Source organism: Panicum virgatum, chromosome 5K (genome assembly GCF_016808335.1).
Source record: "Panicum virgatum strain AP13 chromosome 5K, P.virgatum_v5, whole genome shotgun sequence".
NCBI classification, from domain to species: Eukaryota; Viridiplantae; Streptophyta; class Magnoliopsida; order Poales; family Poaceae; genus Panicum; species Panicum virgatum.
In genome coordinates, this window is record NC_053140.1 from 58,675,476 (window position 1) to 58,688,027 (window position 12,552).

The following is a 12,552-nucleotide window of genomic DNA, read 5'->3' on the forward strand; positions in this document are numbered from 1 at the left end:
CCTTGCCTGCTGGATGTGCTGGTTGGAGTCGGCGAGTCGCCGCTGCACAAGACGGGGGCACCATCTTGTCATCACCATCTGCCCATCCCCCGCACGTCCCGGCGGCCGCGCACGCTGCCCTTGCACCTCCGGCAACGTTAAAGGTACTGAACGGAGGCGCAAAGCTCACCGGAGGAGGGCACTGTCGGGGTTCGAAGAGCGAAGGTAGACGCGGGCTAGGGGTGAAACTAGAGATGAATCGAGTGGGGTGCACTATTCATGAATTTTCTACTAGCTCTCTTATTTATATGATAAAAATTTGATGATTAACACTAAACTTTTATTTTGGTGTAGATGCATGAGCGCACACTGAGCTCTACATAACTCCGTCCTGGCGGCCCTCAAAAAAAAAACTCCGTCCTGGCGCACGGACTGTGGGCAGGGCCGAGGGCAGCGGGGCCGAGAGGGGTTGGGGTCCATGGGACCGCCGAGGGAGAGGGCTGGGGCGCCGGGATCAAATTATCGTGGAGAGAAGTGAATTCTTGGGTTTTGGTTTTTCAGTTTTGGGATATAAATTCCTAGAACTGTAGGTTACCTTGCTACCTCTATTAAATTTCCAACTATCCAAAGTTAAAATGATATAGTTGTAGGCTAGAGCCTTCCATTAGCTAGCGACACAAAAATTAAAGTAGATATAAAATAACAAAACTAAATATTCAGATTTGCTTATCTTTCTATTTATTTATCAAAATAAATCCGTTTTTATATTTATATATCTTCTCTTTTATCATCCATGCTACTGGTTTAAAAAAACTAAGAACATCTCGGAGTCTTTTTTTTTTTGAGTAATAAACATCTCGGAGTCAGATCCACCTCGACTCTGGATGCTCAGCTTGGGGTGGCAGGCTCGCTCAAGCTCCGGGATGCTCCAGATTGAGGTTGCAGGCTCGCTCGAGCTCGGCTCTTGACAGCCCTCCCCGATGGCTCAGGGCCTCGGTTCATCTCCTCCTTCTGTTTCTTAAACCTTTCCCCTTCTCTCGGACTCTCTCCTCTCTTGCTCTTCCTTCCCTGGCGGCGACGACTGGGCAAGCGGCTCCACCATTTTCACGTCTTCGCCCAGCCCGTTGCCGGCGACGAGCGCATCCTCCAGGTATGCCCGCCCCTTCTCTTTCCTTCTGCTGTGCGAGACGGAGTACCCCAAACCCTAACAAAACTATTTGTATTCGGATCTGAATCCAGTTACAATTACAATATACTACCTACTAACTTCGATTTCGTTTGCAAAAATTATCGGGTGTACATGTGTACACCCATGTCCTATGCTGGGTCCGCCCCTGCTTTGTCCATCAATGATTTGGGACGCACAGTACTAATGTGTCGGGACGAAAAGCAATTGATGCACATTTTGCTACATTTGGAGTGATTTCAACGCCGAAGCCAGCAGCTATGTATTTCTCTTACTTAAAGAAAATGCTATTTCTGCTAACTCAATAGCTCACTGGCAAATCGGCTAGTCATGCTCAGCTGGTTTTGGGTTATCTGCCAAAAAGGGCTTCTTTGGAGTGTTGCATGTACAGTGAGGGCTTCTTGAGGATTGCTATAAGAGTATCTGTTTTTGAAAGGAGTAGAATAAAAAAAATTAAAATATTGTTGCGAAACACATTGAGCCTGTAACTGTTGTCCATCAGTAATATGGATGCATGCTACCGTCTATATTTTTAGTGTGTCAGTAGTTTGGATATTTTGTGGTTTCTTCATCTCAAACTGTGATTTCAAAATAAGCATGTAGTTTAATGGTAATGCAGCTGGGTTTGATAAAAAGGAAACTACTGTGTGCTGCAAAGCAGTTATTTTGTAGTTTATTTAGAAGAAGTGCATAGAGTGGTTTTGTGTAGGATCATATCTTGTTGTTTTATCACTTATCAGCTTCAGTACTCCTCTTCTCGATGAACTACTTTCTTAGAAGAAGCTCTGATTTACCATCTTTTATCCAACAGCTACAAGTGCTTCAGCGGTGCCAATACCATCCTGTCAACAAGTTCCTCTTGTCACAAAAGGACAACACTCGTATCATGGCAAAAGCTGGCATTTTAGGCCGTAGGTACGTTCAATGCATATTGCCTATGAATTGCACTACTGTGCATAACAAATAATTAGTTCTCTTTTCCACGGCCATTCGTACACGTCATAATTTACTGTCGATCCTTAACAGCAGCAGTGTGCCAAGATCAAATGAGAGCTTGCGAATCATATTGTCAGCAGTTATCGGCATTATGCTTGGGTACTTGTTTGGCATTTCCCTCCCTACAGTTAATATAACAAAGGTAAAATGGATCGTTTGCTTCTGTCGTCGTCTTCTGCCGCATGCTCTGTTTATAGAAAATCTTGACTGGCTACATTTTGTAGCTCCACTTCCCTTCAAGCATTATCTCCTATATTGAAGACAGAAACTCTGGCATTACAACCCAAACATTATTGAACCATGCATGGACGTCTGCTGCTAGTCACAAGAAGAACAATTCGGTTTCTAACCCGGATGAAATTCTGAAGGTACTTTGCCAGTCTTTTACTTCTGAGAGTTGCTTTCTCATGCTAATTTGGTGAGTTATGACATATACTTTTGTTACTGTACTATGCATACTCTGGTCAATATCTTTTTGACCTGTTTTTTTACTAATTCCTTTTCATGCACGGTGTATAAGTTTCAAGTTCTTACTCACATGAGCGCTTTTAATCTAGGAAATTCTGCCTACATCGGCCTCCAGTTGTTAATATGGTTCAATTTGTCGCCTTTATTGAAAGTATATGATATAATGAATTGAATATATGGTGTCTACCCAAAGATATCAACTGCTTTGTATTTTAATCCTGTTCTTCCTCTACTTAATTTTGCCAAAAAATTTCCTCAGATTTATGTACCAACAAACCCTAAAGGTGCTGAAAGGCTCCCACCTGGCATCGTTGTGTCTGAAACAGACCTTTATCTCCGGAGATTGTGGGGTGAGCCTAGTGAGGTTGGTCATTGTTTTTGTTTCTTCTCAGTACATTTATCTTCTCAGAACTTTTTTTATTAAATCTTCCTTTTGTGAGCAACATCTAAAATATATGACTTATACCATCAGGATCTTACTAGCCAACCAAGATACCTTGTCACATTTACAGTTGGATACTCCCAGAAGGCAAATATTGATGCAGCGGTAAAAAAGGTAATTTTGTAGAAATCTAGCACGCTTCACCTGAGTAAATAAATAACTAAAGTTTGTAGCTAATATCGCTCAGTCGGTTCATGCATGCTCATGACTACTAACTGTATTGAAATATAAAGGTTTTTATATTGCTTTTAAATCCATTTATTTTTTCTTTGTTAGTTTTCGGAGAACTTCACAATTATGTTGTTCCACTATGATGGTCGGACCACAGAATGGGATGAATTTGAGTGGTCAAAAAGAGCTATCCATGTCAGTGTCAGAAAGCAGACTAAATGGTAAGTTACTGTTTTACATTTTTGCAACACGCTTAATCTTTTGTGTATTTTAATGCTGAAGTTTAAAAACTCTTGTTTCTGCAAGGTGGTATGCCAAACGGTTTTTGCATCCTGATATTGTTGCTCGTTATGACTACATATTTATCTGGGATGAGGACCTAGGCGTCAATCATTTTAATGCAGAGGCGTAAGCATCACAACCTTGTTAACTTTTTTTTTTCTGTTTTTTATGGTATTCCCTTGAAGAAGATGGTCTCAAAACATTTTTTTCCAGGTACATTGAGCTTGTTAGGAAGCATGGACTGGAGATCTCTCAGCCTGGTTTGGAGCCCGACAAAGGTCTGACATGGGAAATGACTAAACGCCGAGGTTATTCAGAAGTCCACAAGTGAGCTACTGGATCTATATTGCTTACCAATGCTTAGCGGCCACACACACCTCTATTTGTTTCTGTAGTAAAATATTTTGCTTTTTGCAGAGTAACTGAGGAGAGGCCGGGTTGGTGTACGGATCCCCATCTGCCACCTTGTGCAGCGTAGGGGTGTAATCATTTGTTGTTAGATAATTTCCCTCTATCAAAACATTTGTTTTCACATCTAATTTGATACGTAGATTTGTTGAAATTATGGCAACTGTGTTCTCAAGGGATGCATGGCGCTGTGTATGGCATATGATTCAGGTGGAGTAGCAATACTGGCGTCTTAGCTTCATGTGAAATCAGTATACTTACGAAGTGTTTTCTGCAGAATGACTTGGTTCATGGATGGGGTCTCGATTTTGCTCTTAGGAAATGTGTGGAGGTATATTCTTTATCCATTATCTATTAGCCATATTAATGTGTGAAGTAAATTATACATGAATATTTTCCTGCATAGTTGTAGCCTTGCAGGATAGATTTGATTGCTGGTCGCATAGGATGAGTCTTTTAGTTTAGATGTTTTTGGGGTTAGGGGTTGGCCAGGTATGGAATATGGTGGTTGGGGATGGTGAGGAAAGGGTTGCGGGTTAAGTCGGGCAGTGGAGATGAGAGGATGGGCAGTAAGGTGGTTTAAGTGCATAGATAATCAGAAGCTGGGTTTCAATTTCTAGTGTGGTGGGACTCAGTTTCATGAATCTTGAGCGTGTGGAGATGGTGAGGACTCAGTTTTGAATCTTGAGTGTGTAGAGATAGAGAATTTCATAGCAACATTCCTGGTCTCATGGACATATATCAAGCAGGCTTATGACATCCAGAATCAGTCATTTTTTACTGACCCAAGATTTTATTATTTGGTCTTATGTTAAACAGCCAGCCCATGAAAAAATTGGAGTTGTTGATTCCCAGTGGATTGTTCATCAAGTTATTCCATCACTTGGTAACCAGGTACTCAAAGTTTGAGGCTTTTAGTATTACGCCATCTGTACACTGTACATAGGTACACTGATTTCTGATCCTGTAACATTTAATCAGGGCAAGGCAGAGAATGGAAAAGCTCCGGGGGAAGGGGTAAGCTATCAAACAGTCACTGATTTTACTTATTTCTTAACTTTTCATGCTGTTACTTTCGCTGTGTGAATGCATATGGATTTTAACCTGCTGTTCCATTTGCCACTTACAAAACAGGTAAGAGAACGCTGTCGACAAGAATGGGGGATGTTTCAAACAAGGTTGGCAGATGCTGAGAGAGCGTATTACTTGGAGCACGGGATCACACCCCCAAATTCGACAGGAGCTTAGCTGCCTCAGCAGTCATGGAAAGGTTTCTGTTTTGGGAACCTGGCACCTGAATGACCGGTATTCTACTTACATCAAAGCTCGGCTCTGCCAGATTTGTACAGGCAGCCTTGAATCCTCATTTTTTATGCTCTAACTATTTTCTTAGCGCTGTTCACTTAGTTTCAGTCGTAGTGAAACTAGCTCGTATGTAACCGATTCAGCACAGATATTGAATTCTTGTTGTCACTTCTTTCCCCCTGCTGACCTGGTGCACGTTGGCAAGTTTTTATTTTTTCCCCTGCTCGTTTTAACATACAAATTACTTGCCTTGGAACAGCTCTTCTGCCAAACTGCTACGCCATCAGATAACTTTTTTTTTCATGTTCTAACCAGATGGAAATGGTAGACTGCGAGGTGAAGAAGCTTTACAGACCTGCTCTGCCATATCACCCATACACGTTCATGAGTTTCATCATCATACATTATTATCTTAGGGTGGCAGAAAGTACATCTCTTATTTTTAGATAGATAGATACTTAAGTTATTTAGCTGCATCACCGGCAACAAATCCCACCAAGTACCGGCACACGTACGACATGGCAGAGGACAACTGGATCGGGGGCGTATGCCTACGCGCCGTAGCTGAGCGGGGAGCACGTGCCGTAGCCGTAGCCGCCGCCGCCGGTGTACTCCTTGGTGGTGCTCTGGCACGACTCGTAGCGGCGCCCGCCGCCGACCTCCTCGTGCCTATCGTAGGACTCGTAGCGCCGCACGCCGCCGAGGTTGCTGCCGGCCCCGTGCTTCTCGTGCTGGTACGCCGCCGCGTAGCCGTGGACGCCGCCCTGCTTGGTGGGGCCGCGCGGGGGGAACGCCTCCTCGCAGTCGCTCTCGTCAGAGTCGCTCTCACTCTCGCTCTCGCTCTCGCTCTCGTAGTCGTACGCCTTGTGGTTGTAGCCGCCGGCGAACCCCGTCTTGCGCGCCGCCCCGTGCGCCTCGTAGCCGTACGCGCCGCCGGCGCCGAGGTGGAGAGGGTACCCTCCGGCAGCTTTGCCGCCGTACACGTCCTGCTTGTACCCGTACTTCTGGACGGCGCCGCCGCCACCGTAGTGAGAGCCGCCGTAGCCTGCGTCGCACTCGCCGTACGACTCGTGCTGGTAGTTGTTCTTCTTCACGCCTCCGCTGTAGTAGGCATCCTTGTGCTGGTTCTGGTAGCCGTGCTGCTCCATGGCGCCGCCGCCACCGTAGTGAGCGCCGTAGCCCGCGCCGGTTTCGCCGTAGGTCTCCTTCTTGTAGCCTTGCTTCTTCACGCCGGCGCCACCGTAGTAGGCACCGCCGTACCCTCCGGCTTCGGCCTCGCCGTACTTCTGATGCTTGTAGGCGCCGTTCGTCTGCACGGCGCCGCCGCCGTAACCGTAGCGAGAGCCATACTCCGCCGCGTCGCACTCGCCGTACGACGGCTCGTGCTTGTAGCTGTTCTTCTTCGCGGCTCCGCCGCCGTACGCGTCCTTCTGGTAGCCGTGCTGCTGCACGCCGCCGCCGTACGCCGCCTGCTGGTCGTAGGCGTACGTCTGCATGGCGCCGGCACCGAAGTGGCCCGTGTCGGTCTCCCCGCAAGCCTCCTGCTTATTGTATCCTCCTTGCTTCTTCACGACGGCGCCGCCGCCGTACTTTCCGGCCGCCTCGCCGTACCCTCCGGCCGCCTCGCCGTACTTCTCCTGCTTGTAGTAGGCATCCTTCTTCACGCCGGCGGCGGCCCCCTCGTACACCTCCTCCTTGTAGGAGGATTGCTTGTGCACGGCGGCGCCGCCACCGTGGCAGCCCCCGTACGACGCCCCCTTGTCGTGCTCCACGAACACCTCCTCCTTCTCCTTGTAGGCGGCCTGCTTCTGCACGCCGGCGCCGGCGCCGCCGCAGCTGGGCTTGTCGTTGACGGTCATGCGGTTCATCTCCGTGACGACGGTGGTCACGTACTCGGTGTTCTGGCGGTGGTAGTTCACCTGCGGCTTGCTGTAGCCACAGTCGTAGCCGTCGTAGTCGTCGTAGCCGCCGTAGCCACGCTTCACAACCGCCGTAGCCATGGCGCAGGCGCTCTCTCTCTTCTTGCTCGGGCCGCTCTGCTTGCTCTGTGTTGGCGTGGCTGGCTCTGCTTGGGTCCGGCCATTTTATAGGCGCCGCCGCGGCGAGAGCTAGCGGGAGCATCTAGTGCCCGACCCGGCCACTTGCTGGTCTCGATGGCAAGGTGGTTGCTGCTGGCCGGCGGCAATGGATATGTGCTCGGCGATCCGTTGCTCGCTTTATATCCAGTCAGGCATCTTGCGATTGTTCGGCCGGTCGACCCAGATCGATCGGCAGAGCTGCGTCAGATCACTGCGTGCAGTATCCCCGGCTTGTATAGTCGATCGAGGCATCTTATAATGTGACGAGGCATCACGCATCTACTGCGATTATTGAGTGGAAAAGCAAGAAGATACCATATTTGGTGGACTCTTTTTACAAGGTGCCTAGCAGGAATGCTTATCATCATGCCGTCCTTACAGTGTTCAAATGATTCTTAATTTCCATGGATTGTTCAACGTTATAGACATCCGTCACGTGATGGTGCACGCACTCATTCTGCGATCCAATTCCATGCTGCGTGCTTTATGTTTTAGGGGCCAATTTTTTTTTTGTTATTTTCCGTTGCAAGGTACAGCTCCATTCATTCCAAACTATTAGCTGTTTTGACTTTTTTAGGCGCATAGTTTTTAAGATGCATCTAGCTATATGTTATGTCTAGATGCATAGCATAATCTATGTATTTAGAAAAATTAAAACGATTAATAATTTGGGATGGAGGGAGTAACAACTAATAATAGGTTATTACAATGAGTTTGGCTCGTTATAATTCGAATGTGTATGGCGATCACGCTGTGGATGGACTCTAACAAATACCGTCTACTAAATGACCCATGTATCATAACAGAGTCAAAATTAACTCAAGTATGTATCATGTTTTCGCTGGGACATTGATTTAGGTTTTTCTCTCCGGAACAGGGACTGGAGTCATCTGATAATCAAAGTTTTTTTTTTGAAATTACACAGTACAACTTGGACATTTACAACGCATGCACACTCACCCCTATTAACACACGTACACAAATCCTACTCCTATGAATATATTTGAAGACCGAGTCGGTAAATCCTCGAGATTGACGAGTACCATGGATGACTAGGGTTGAAAACGGTCCGTTTTGTTCCGCCCTGATTTCTAAATTTTACCGGTTCGTTTTCGTATTTTCGGACAAATTCGGAATCAATACGAAATATTGGATGTCAAATTCGAAAACGGGATGGAAACGGTTTAGCCTGTATCCCGATCGTTTCTGTATTTTCCATATTTGATCGAGATATTCTGTTTTCACTAATTCGGGATATACCGTTTTTTCAGCCCAAACCCAACCAGTTTCCAACCCAACCACTTAGGCCTTGACGGCCCAGCCCAAATCAATTAGGCCCTGTTTGGCTCCCAGACTTTTTTCATAAGTCCATATCACATCAAAAAGAATCTTACTATTTTATAGTATTAAATAAAATCTGTTTATAAATGTTTTTTGACAGTTGAGTGCTAATTCGCGAGACGAATCTAATGAGCCAAATTAATTCATAATTTGCTACAGTGATGCTACAGTAACCATTCGCTAATTATAGATTAATATACCTCATTAGATTCGTCTCGCAGTTTAGCCCCAGGGTTCTGCAGTTAGTTTTATAATTAACATTTATTTAATACTTCTAAATACTAAAAAGTTCTAGAGACTTAAAAAAAGTCCCTGGAACCAAACAGGGCCTTAGCATCTAGAGCTACTCTCTCCACCCTCCTAGTCCCAGGTGCACCTGCCTCCCTCCCGTCCCTTGGCAGCCGCGTCTCTCCGTCTCTCGCCAATCCCGTCTCCTCCCCAGGACGGCCGGTGAGGCCTCACCAGCACGGCAGCACCGTGCGTCCTGGCTCCCCGCTTCCCTCCCTCGCCTGCCGCCTCTCTCCGCCTCTCCCTCCACTCGTCATCGCTAGCCGCCTTTCTGGCTCTGTCCCTCGAGGCCTCGACTCCGGTGTCTCGCCGTCCTCGGTCATCGCCAGCCCCTCTCGCCGTCCTCGGTCGTCGCCAGCCCGTCCTCCGGTCCTCACCTAGACGTCCAGCAAGCCCTCACCAGCACGGGTGCTTGTCAAGTTTGTCTATGTATTTTTATGTACCATGTCGAGTTTGTTGGATGATTGGGCACAATCGTACGGGTCGGTGTTTCCGTTTTAACTTTTCGTAGACCGTTCGCTTTCAACACTTGTCCGTTCAAATTGGTTTGTTTTTAATATACCATGAGTCCGTATTCGTATTCGTGTTCGACTTGTTCGTTTTCGATATCGTTTTTATATTAAAATGTAAAAGTGATAACGGTAATGGAGTTATCCCGACCGATTCCGACCGTTTTCAACCCTATGGATGACCATGTGTACATATTGTTGATGTGACAACAATAGGGGAATACATATACCAAGAAACCATTGTTGATGTGCACTCCGTTTCCAAAAAAAAAAGAAAAGAATGGTTGATGTGCACACCTTAATCACTTATAAATCCTAAATCATAGGCATTTCACGAAAGGTCTAGTCCATATATTTCCTAAAAACATTTATAGTCCATGCGAGCGCATGGGTTGATGCCTTGATGGGCATTGGAATCAGTTGTGATATACAAATCACCACCACTCTTGGCACCAAATGCTTTAGACGAACTCAAACGGTACATCAGCAGGCAGCAGGTCCGGTCCTTCACCTGAACCTGGTCATCACCTCCAACAGAGTGTTTTGGTGGCAATGGTGGCCGGCTGGGCGATCCCTATGCCGGGAAGGTATCGACCGACAGGGAGTGTCGGAGGGAGAGACGTCAGCTAGATCTCTATCGCTCACCTTCGGTTCGATTCGGCAGATAACGACTGCTTGACGCGATCCCAAATTTGCAGGAGACAAGCAATCACGAGCTAGATCAAACAAGCAGGCACTTTTTTTTTTACAGTGGATGTGCAGAGCACCGATGAACTGTGGGGAGTACAATTTATTTAGGTAGTATTATCCTGTAGCCCGGCCGTCACCAGATTATTTAATTTGAGCCGCAGTTCAGTCTGCAGTGTACTCCATGCATGCATCATCGCGGCCTCTGCCAGCATGGCGTCCACAGGGTAGCTGGCGATTGGAATCTGATATCAACATAGCGTAGTATAGCTAGGAGGTTACTGGCGCGAAGAAAAGGAGGAGCTGAACTCAAACATTGGTGAGACCAAAAATGCAGTTCCCAACAAATAGATATTTAGCGAAAGGGCATGTAGTCTATGTAGTCTAGTGGTTACAAGAGCCTCAGTAGCACTTGATGTTTTGGGTTTGACTCCCCGTGGAAGCGAATTTTTTAGAATTTAACGGCGTTTGTGCTTTCAGTGGTAGGCGACGTTTCTGTCGACAGCGGAGTGCCTGACTTTATCAATCTCGAGGATTTGCCGGCTCAGTCTCTCGGAGGTGCTCATAGGGGTAGGGTTGCGTGTGTAAAAAAAAATCATAGTTGACGGCTCAGTTTCTTGGAGGTGCTCATAGGGGTAGGGTTGCGTGTGTATATTCATAGGGAGAGTATGCGTACGCGTTTGTGAGCGTCTGCGTCTGCGTCTGTACTGCGTTTCTAAAAAACAAAGAGATATTTCGGAGCGTGGAAGTTCAGTGCGCTCTGTTCTCTTTCTGAGAGCACAGACTTAACCAAGAGCAGATGGTACGGCCAGTGTGTTTGGTCGCAAAATCAGTCGTTCTCATTTGCAAAAGTGAGGAATGGGAGATGTGGGCAAGTAGTTTAATTCAGAGAAACAGCATGATGAATGGAATTACGAACTGCATTTATCTGAAGAAACTGGACATCGAATGCACAAACGTCAGACTTAAGATGCGGTGGCATTTGACTTCTTCTCTTGTAAACTGAAGATGATGAAGCTTCTTGACAGCAGCGAAAAGACTCTGGAGGACAACTATAAACTTGATCCTTAATTCCTTATTGCTGATGTTGGGTGTTGCTGTTTCTTGAAAAAACTGAGGTCGAGAGTGAAAGCTCAAAGAGAGGCAGATGAGACCATTGCAGAGACTGGCAGTACTGAATCATGCGTACTATGCCGCTTCAGCAGTTGAGCAGTCTCTTGTACTCTGCATGCTTGGCCGGACGCCATGCATGCCTGCAGCAGCAGGTCCTTCCTTCACCCCCGACTGACGGACGGCGAGCCAGGGCTGCGCGGGCGCTTGTGCCTGCCTCACTAGATGCAGCCGCAAGCAGGCTGCAGGCAACAAGGCATCCAGGCCGCGGAGGAGGCAACAAAGGTCCGGCGGACAGCGGCGGAGGCCCGGCAAGCCGCGGCGTGAAGCCCAGGCGGCGTTCAGGCGGCGTTAGGCGGCCAAAGGGGGTGGACGGTAATTCAGATAGCGACCGGGTGGACGGTATTTGAAATACCGTCCACCCTCTGGGTACCTGCGACACGTCCGATCGATCTTGGACGGCCTAGATTAGACCCGTGGCGGGAGCCTCTTCCTCGGACGCCTGAGGCCATGGGGCCTTGCCAAGACTGAACACTACTGAAGAAGAAGAGGATGGCTCACTTGCTCGACTTGGCGGCGGAGCGACCTGCACGTGTTCGTGGAAATGCCTCGCCCCCGCTCGGCCTCCGACTGGGGCGCGGGTCTGGTTTTCAGACGCGCCCATACGCCAGCTGAAGCATAGCGTCAGAGGGCCGGTCTCGTCCATGGCAGCTGTTTCGAGCGCGTTTATCGGCGATCCTAAAACTAATCGGCTTGTGATCTGAATCGCATGAGCCGTGCGTCCTGGGCGCCTCCTGCGTACTCGGCCAAGTATATTGCGCTTGCTGTTTGATCCGGTGGTTGCAGAGCACGAAGTTGATCGATACACGAACGCCAGAGCTGCTCGTGCGACCTGGTACCGGTGCTTGGGCTTGCGCAGCCGCCGACGCCGCCCACCCTTGGCGACCTCATCCTTGCAGGTGCTCTGGCATGTCCTGGGGACGCGCCATGTCTGCCATGCGCCAAGCGCCATGCCAGCACGCCAGCAGCCAGCCCGGCTCTTCACATACGACCGAACGGCGAGCTTGGCAGAGCGCGAGCGCGTCACATACGAGATGCAAGAGCGCGCCGGAAGCGAGGTATCCAGGGCGGAAGAAGAAGGGGGGAGGATGGTCAGAGAGGGAGCCCGGGCGCTGGGGACTCCGGCGAGCCACGGCCCGCGGCGTCCTGGCGTCAACAGGGGGCGGACGTCGTTTCAGATACCGTCCGGGGGGACGGTATTTGAAATACCGTCCGCCCCTTGGGTGCCTAAGCACCGTCCGA

The 12,552-nt window shown here is 48.2% G+C and overlaps 2 protein-coding genes across 6 annotated transcripts; one reads left to right on the forward strand and one right to left on the reverse strand.

Annotated features, from left to right (window-relative positions):
- The first annotated feature begins 782 nt into the window (after positions 1 to 782).
- On the forward strand, positions 783 to 5,456 carry LOC120709008. Of its 5 annotated transcripts, none has more exons than XM_039994505.1 (16): positions 826 to 1,129; positions 1,347 to 1,427; positions 1,977 to 2,080; positions 2,192 to 2,303; positions 2,386 to 2,529; positions 2,889 to 2,993; positions 3,102 to 3,185; positions 3,348 to 3,463; positions 3,549 to 3,650; positions 3,738 to 3,851; positions 3,942 to 3,998; positions 4,076 to 4,142; positions 4,210 to 4,263; positions 4,752 to 4,826; positions 4,914 to 4,949; positions 5,067 to 5,456. In XM_039994505.1, exons 3-16 carry the CDS (start codon positions 2,052 to 2,054, stop codon positions 5,178 to 5,180), a joined length of 1,209 nt encoding a protein of 402 aa, XP_039850439.1. In that variant the 5' UTR covers positions 826 to 1,129; positions 1,347 to 1,427; positions 1,977 to 2,051; the 3' UTR covers positions 5,181 to 5,456. The 5 variants fall into 5 exon arrangements, with proteins under 5 accessions (XP_039850438.1, XP_039850439.1, XP_039850442.1 ...); XM_039994508.1 differs by having other exon boundaries at positions 2,195 to 2,303; XM_039994504.1 differs by lacking the exon at positions 1,347 to 1,427 and having other exon boundaries at positions 783 to 1,129.
- Positions 5,457 to 5,520: 64 nt separating this feature from the next.
- LOC120709007 (glycine-rich cell wall structural protein 1.8-like) lies at positions 5,521 to 7,318 on the reverse strand. The gene has a single exon (XM_039994503.1). The coding sequence runs from the start codon at positions 7,235 to 7,237 to the stop codon at positions 5,789 to 5,791; it is 1,449 nt and encodes a 482-aa protein (XP_039850437.1). The 5' UTR covers positions 7,238 to 7,318; the 3' UTR covers positions 5,521 to 5,788.
- Between the last annotated feature and the right edge of the window lie 5,234 nt (positions 7,319 to 12,552).